The 8,140-nt window shown below is 36.1% G+C and overlaps 1 protein-coding gene across 1 annotated transcript; it reads right to left on the bottom strand.

The window, feature by feature from the left end:
- Positions 1-5,299: 5,299 nt before the first annotated feature.
- LOC101895604 (uncharacterized) lies at positions 5,300-8,140 on the bottom strand. The gene is made up of 3 exons (XM_020036712.2): positions 7,299-8,140; positions 5,607-5,973; positions 5,300-5,524 (listed from the first exon to the last, which is right to left on the bottom strand). Exons 1-3 carry the CDS (start codon positions 8,043-8,045, stop codon positions 5,334-5,336), a joined length of 1,305 nt encoding a protein of 434 aa, XP_019892271.2. The 5' UTR covers positions 8,046-8,140; the 3' UTR covers positions 5,300-5,333.

Genomic DNA, 8,140 nt, shown 5'->3' with positions numbered 1-8,140 from the left:
TGGTGTAGGGTATAAAAAGCGGCTTGATCGAAAACCACGTCACAGTAGCGGAAAAGTGGTTCGGGAGCTAAACATATCGCAATGTTGGATTCAGCAAATATTGAAAAATGAGCTCAGGGTAAAACCACTAAAATTCCAAAAATGCAAGAACTTACACCGCAACAGAAAGAAAATAGACTCGAAAGAGCTAAAGAGTTGCTTCGCTTGGCCGAAAGTGGTGAACTGCCGAATTTGGTTTTCTCCGATGAGAAAACCTTCGTTGTCCAGCAGTTTGTAAACAAACGAAATGGTCGTGCTTACTTGCCGAAGAGGTCAGCTGAAAAAGCCGGAACTCATGCGCCGGCCATGGTGATGGTGTGGGCCGCCATAACAGCCGATGGTTGCTCTCCGCTCGTATTAATCGACCGTGGCATCAGAATAAATGCCGAATATTATCGCGAAAATATTCTGGAGGGTGTATTTTGGCCGCAAACCTTGGACATTCCAACAGGACTCAGCATCATCGCACTCAGCACGCGACACCCAAGAATGGTTACAAAATGAGCTTCCTCGCTTCATTTCCAGCGCACAATGGCCATCTATCCGGATACCAAACCGTTGGACTATTGTGTCTGTCCGCACTGCAACATTCGGTCAGCGTGTGACGGTTTCATTGGCCATTTGAAGGCCATAATTCGTGCCAAAGGTGACCAATTCTAACAAATCTAAACTTATTCTAAAATTTGATGCTATTTCCGACATTTTTTGCTTTCATTCAATAAAATTTAAAAAAAGAAATGTAAAAGAAATTTAAAAGTAAAAGTTAGCATAGGTGCTGGAAAGAATAAAGTTTATAATGGGAAATTTTGTGAAGTAGATCATACCAACTTTGAACCTTATTTGAATGCGAATAATAGCTTTAGAGTATTCACAATTTTGGAACCATATCCAATTCTGAATAGATTTTCAACAAATTTGAAAAAAAAAACCAGTAAAGAAAGTCTGAAAGTCGGGCGGGGCCGACTTTATGATACCCTACACCACTTTGCTAATTAAGTAGAGCTCCAGATAACAATTAAAAGTTTTTATGGGAGAATTCAATCATATACGCTATGATTATAATTATAATTTAAAGTTCAAAGGACTAAATATGCCGAAGCATTTGTATCTTTTAAATTCGGAATTGTATTGCCCATTTGGTGCACAATTAATTTGAAATCGGATAAAGATATATATGGGAGCTATATCCAAATCGGAACCGATCTCGATAATATTTGGCAAAGATATTTCTGAGCTGTGTTTGATATATTTCCCTGAATATCGTTGTTACGGAGTGCTTATTACGGCTGTGGGTAACAAATATAACAAATCGGATGAATAATATATATGGAAGCTATAGCTATATCTGAACCGATCTTCACCAAATTTTACATACTAGCTTCTAGACTAAATTCGGTCCTAAGTGCCGAATTCCATCCTATTTGGACAAATATTAGACGTTTGGTGCACAATAAAAGGTAAATCGGACGAAGTTATATATGAGAGCTATATCCAAATCTGAACCGATCTCGATAAAATTTAGCAAATGTATTTCTGAGCTGTGTTTGATATGTTTCCCCAAATATTGTTGTTGCATAGTGAATATTACGGCGGCGGTAGACAAAACTAACGGATGAACAATATATATGGGAGCTATAGCTATATCTGAACCGATTTCGATCAAATTCGGCATACATATTTTCAGGCCTAATTTGGTTGTATATGCAAAATTCCATACAATTCGGGCTGATATTACACGTTTGGTGCACAATAAAAGTCAAATCGGACGAAGATATATATGGGAGTTATATCTAAATTTTGACCGATTATCTCCAATTTCAATAGGGTTCGTCCTTGGGCCAAACAAAAGATCCTTGCAAAATTTCATCTGGATCGGGCAATAAATGCGAACCGTACTTTGTTTACAAAAATACATGGACAGACGGACGGACGGACATGCATAAATCGACTCAGAATGTGATTCTATGCAGATCATAAAAAGGAACTATGGGTCTATCTCGTTTCCTTCTGCCTGTTACAAACAAATGCACAAAGACATAATACCCTGACCACCTTGTGGTGTAGGGTATAATTAGTACAAATAATATTCGATAGACCGACTTTCACCAAATGAAAAAACTCGGTTTTGTTATATACATACAGACATTATACTCTTATCACTATATTGTGTAGGGTTTAAAAATAGGACCACTTTTGATATATATTTACATTATATAGTCAATTTACCACAAATATTGCTATTAATATAAATATTTTATATTTCAGGCTAATAAGAAGTGACTGACTCATCATTAGTGGGAGAAAACTACCCGCTGACGCTAAAACCTTGAAAGATTACGTCAGGGTCACTATTGGCTGAAGAGGTTGAGATAAGAATACCAAAAAGTGAAACGCCAGAATTCGATTCCAGCAGGCGATTAGAATGTAGGACTTTGTGAGAAATTGTGATTTAAATTTTGATTAGTGTTGCTACTTGAAAGTGTGGAAATAAAAGGTGAGACATTTTCGAAATTGCGATTTTATTTTTTAATAAACATTTTTTTTTTCGTACAAAACGGGTCAAATACCAAGAACTAAAAATGCTTGGTTTCAGAAAAATTCAGAAAAAATATATCGTAAAATAACAACCTTAGGAGGAAGAGTTATGTGAAACTATAAGAAAGAGCGGAACAATATATACTATTTATTGTAAATGACCTACATTTACAGACAATCTTGTGCCACCAGAGGGATAACCCCTTACAAACTCTGTGGCTGCAATCATTAAAATATCTGTTATCGCGAGGTACTCTTATAGGCGGGCTATAGGAAAACGTGAACCTATATGTGTTTTAAATCGTCAAAATACCGAATATCCGAAGGAACCGTTATATGGAAGTTATCCCCTGATTTCAGTTATTTCTGGGTTCTTGCCCACAATTTTATACTCTCAGCCATATGGCTAGAGAGGATATACAGGGTGAGATAAGAAAACTGCAACAAAGTCAAACGCCATAATTTTTAAATTTCTTTAAATTTTATTGAAATAGCATCAAATTTTAGAATAAGTTTAGATTTGTTCGAATTGGTCACCTTTAGCACGAATTATGACCATTGTGCGCTGGAAATGAAGCGAGGAACCTCATTTTGTAACCATTCTTGGTTTGCGCGTGCTGAGTGCGATGGTGCTGAGTTCTGTTGGAATGTCCAAGGTCTGCGGCCAAAATGTTTGGGTGCCCAAGGCTTTAATACACCCTCCAGAATATTTTGCGATAATATTCGGCATTTATTCTGATGCCACGGTCGATTAATACGAGCGGAGAGCGACCATCGGCTGTTACTGAATGTTCAGCTCACGAGCCATTTTCGGCCATTGCGACGCGGGTTTTGATCAAGTCGCTTCTTCGCTTTTCGAATCATTTCTGCTGACGTTGCTGTTTTCTTCCGTCCACTTCCTTGACGTCGGGCTACGAGACACAAGAGATTTATTCACATTTAAATGCTGGAATGCTCTAACGATAGCCACTTGTGGGCTTCCAGCCAAATATAAAGATATCATACTATTACGCTTGAATTCCTCAACAAAAACTTTTTTTCTGGAAAATTCTAACCAAAAGCTGTAAACAATATAATGAGCTGTCGCTGGAATAATTTTAACAGTTGTCGGACGAGTGGCTTAGAAATGACAGCAGTCTGAAGTTGGTTGAAATTTTTTCATTTCGCCCTGTATATCATTTGATACGGCCAAAACGTGCCTCATCGAAATAACGGTCTTAAATCCTAGATCTCTTTGGACCAAATTCATTTCAGGACATTTGAAGTCGATCGAGCGATGTCCGTCCGTCCAAACATCGTAATATTATTGTCAAACATAGATGGAGTTCGGAGATGGACAATATAAGACCACTCCTTCAAGTACCTCCCCCAGAAAAGAGAGGAGAAAAAGAGTTCGGTGAACATTTTATTTCACGTTTGAGATCCGCAAATTGATCGCCTAGATCGTGTGACTTAACGCCTTTAAACTATTTTTGGTGAAGCTGGTCAATTGACGCATTTGAAGACGGCATGTGGGGAATAACTATGCCTAAAGGGGATTAATCGGAATGACCATTTGAGGCTCAATCGCGGTCAACATTTGCATGAAATAATTTTCAAACATTAAACTATATGGACGGTATTTCCGAATTTTATGTTTTTTATACCCTCCACCATAGTATGGAGGATATATTAAGTTTGTCATTCCGTTTGTAACACCTCGAAAAACACATTTTAGACCCCACAAAGTATATGTATTCTTGATCAGCATAAAATTCTTTGTCGATTTAGCGATGTCCGTCCGTCTATACGTCTGTGGAACGGTACCTCCCGATATCCGGTATTTTGATTAATTTAGCGACATTATTCAATGGAATTGTTTCAAATGTGGTATTTGAAGTTCACAATGAATACTGCAGCCTAAGACAGAAAATTGTCTGTGCAGGTCCATGTCTTCGTATAGCCCCTACATAACGGTACCTCCCGATATTCGGTATTTTGATGATTTTACCGAATTTATTTACCGGAATTGTTTCAAATTTGGTATTTGAAGTTCACAATAAATACTACAGCCTAAGACAGAAAATTGTCTGTGCAGGTCCATGACATCCTATAGTCCCCACATAATGGTACCTCCCGATATTCGGTATTTTTTAATGATGATTTTAACAATAATGATGATTTTAACAACATTATTTACCGGAACTATTTCAAATTTAGTATTTGAAGTTCGTAATGAATACTACAGCCTCTGACAGAAAATTGTCTGTGCAGGTCCACGACTTCCTATAGCCCCCATATAATGGTACCTCCCGATATTCGGTATTTTGATGATTTTAGCTACATTATTCACCTATTTTTTAAGTTTAGCATTTTAATATTGTAATGGCTTATGACAAAAGTTACCTATGCTGGTCCTTGTTGTCGTATAGACCCTAGTGTAGCAGCTACATTCTGTATTTCTAAGATGTTAACAGAATTTTCAACGAATTTGTGTTTGAGAATTGCCTAATTCGTTCGAAATGGTGGAGGGTATTCAAAGTTCGGGCCGTTCCAACTTACAGCTTTTTACTTGTTTTTTTTAAGCTTTCCGATAGCTTTTAGTAAATCGCCAATTATTTTAAAGCTCCCAAAATGTTTTTGTTTTTATGATCCAATAACGTTATTTAAATAATTAATCATTGTTATTATTTAGAGTGATGATCACATAATAAAATATTGAAAATATGATTATACTGCAATTAAAATTAATTTAAATAAGGTTTTGTTTTATTTATAAATTATACTTCAAAGGCACCACGATTATCCATCCATGGCAGTAAAAACTTCATACTTTCTGCTAATCTTTTGTTTGTGTACATGGCCTGGCGGAATTCGTTGCCTTCTTCTCCACCTATGACATTGTCGATGTTGGCATCCTCACGTGACTCGCAGAGTATTACCGGCATCAAATTTGTGGCAATGGTATAAGCTAAGTAACAAAAAAAAAAAAAAAAAATAAAAATCATCAAACAATTACAAATAAAATTCAATGTTTTGTAAAAGAGTCTTACCCCAATAATCATGCTTGTACAAGGCTGTGTGTATGTCTCTCAAGCTTGGTATTTTCCCCTCGAACTTGAGCAGCTTCAGGCTTTCAACTAATTTCTCGTGATAATAAGCAATGAAATAATCAAAATGTTTTAGCTTAATTTCTATATTTGTTGAAGAAAATAGAAAATATTGCAGATCCTGTGCCGGAGAACCATAGCGACCCAATTGAAAATCAATGAAATAGGTTTCCTTCAACGATCCATCCTCATTGTATTGGAACATGATGTTGTTCACCCATAAATCACCATGATTTAGTACAGTAAATTCAGCGGGATTACGTTCTGATTTCATTTGATACGGATCCGATTGAGTTTCGACACATGTTTTCTGTAACGCAAAGGAAGAAAAAACTAATTAAAAAATCAATTTAATCGATTTAAGGAATTGAAAATAATAACAAGTAGTAAAGCTGTAAGTTCTGCCGGGGCGTTAAAAATTCTGTTAACATCTTAAAAATACCGAATGTAGCTGTTATATTAGGGTCGACGAAATGGACCTGAATTGGTATAATTTTCATAAGCCATTGCAATATTCAAATGAATAGTGTCGCTAAAATCATCAAAATACCGAATATCGGGAGGTACCGTTATGTGGGAGCTATACGAAGACGTGACCTTGCAAGGACAATCTCCTGTCATAGGTTGTAGCATCCATTACGAACATCAAGTACCAAATTTGAAACAATTCCGGTGAATAATGTCGCTAAAATCATCAAAATACCGAATTTCAGGACGTACCGTTTTATGGGCACTTTACTAAAACGTGGGCATACATGGCCCATTTTCAATACCAAAAGTCCTGCGACATAACATACATTTGAGTAAAATTTTATCAATCTACTTCAATTCGTTCGGAAGCTAGAGTGAATTTCACAGACGAACAGACATCGTTAAATAGACATAGAATTTTATGCTGATCAAGAATATATATACTTTGTGGGGACTAAAATGTGTATTTCGAGGTGTTACAAACGGAATGGCAAACTTAATATACCCTCCATATATTTAACGGAATTGTTTCAAATCTCGTATTTGAAGTTCGGAATCGATACTACAGTCTATGACAACAATTACTTATGCAAGTCCACGTCTTCATATATCCCCTATATAACGGGTTTCATCTAAGTGGTATTTTTATATGGATTTTTTTGAAATTATTCAAGATCCTTCAAAAAGGTGGCGATTGTTAAAAGTTCGGCCCGATTGAACTTATAGTCAGACCCGCTCGACTTTTTACCTTTCTTTACTTGTCTTACTTGTTTCAAGGAGAGGTTGATATTACTTTTCTTCGAACTTTATCTAATTTGAAAAGAAGTTTAAGATTTGGTCCAAATTAGACACTCGTCAAATTTCAGAAGCTGTGAATCTGTGTCCCTATAAATATTTATTATTTATTTATGATTTTTTTAAGAAGAAATTCTACTTGTCGTGGATTCGAACTATTAATTACAGGTTCTTCAGTTACATATAACGGCTGGAATCTTCTAAAAATCAAAAAGATGAGTTCAATATGTCCACAATCTTTCGGAACTTTTCTATGAGAACTGCTCTTAATGTTGAAAAGTATATCCTATTTGTTCATTTATATGTTTTAATCTTTGATCTTAGTTTAAAAATTTCTTGGATTTAATTCATTTTTGTCTATTCACTTACCAATCTCTCCCTTAAATATTCCAAATCTCCATACAAATGCAGATTATCTCTAAACAGTTTTCCAGCATTTAGGCGATGTTCTTCGAAAAGATCTTTATCGGCTACCAAACACTGATCATACATTGCGGGATAGTCTTCCATGACCTCCACATAACGAGCAGATGCAGCATGAAACTGAGCGGCTTTTTCCAACACCGCTTTGGTGTGTTCCATATCAAGACCCAATTGTCGGGTTGCATTTTTAAACTGGCGCAAACGTAAATCTTCCAAAATAAGCAGATGGCCATTGTGCTCATCATTATCCAATTGTAGTAATTTGGGGGCAAATTGTATGTCTTTTCCCGCTTGCGAGTAGAGCTCTTCAAATTTCGGAATATATTTCGAATAGGTGGCCTGTTCTTTTTCAAATATTTGCCATTCTTCAATCATGTTCTGTAACTGCTGGGTGTTGGGTTTAATTTTCACCATATATGAAATTGATTTGAGGCTGGCATCGGGCATTTCAACTTCAAGGTGGATTCTCAACAGAGTTGTCATAAAATTTTCACCAGCTGCCACTGCACGTTTTACATTAAATTTGGTAATTTTTTGAAAATTTGGAAAATCTTTTTTCAAAAATTTACAAAATAATTCTTGTGTTAACCATTCTGGCTTATCTGCAAAATCGTCGTTATTGTTATTTTGATTGTTGTTGCCATTGGTTTTTATTTCTTCATTCTGTAGATCACCATTTGAATTTTGAACCATTGTGATGTTGCTGTTGTTGTTAATTCAGTTTGTGTTTTGATATTTAGAATTGTTAATCGACTCTTCGGCTGCGTTGTCCGCGTCGTACGTTTACG

This window comes from Musca domestica, unplaced genomic scaffold, assembly GCF_030504385.1.
Source record: "Musca domestica strain aabys unplaced genomic scaffold, Musca_domestica.polishedcontigs.V.1.1 39, whole genome shotgun sequence".
Lineage (NCBI taxonomy): Eukaryota > Metazoa > Arthropoda > Insecta > Diptera > Muscidae > Musca > Musca domestica.
Note: the sequence above shows the minus strand (reverse complement) of the source record. Positions and strands in the feature narration are given on the sequence as shown.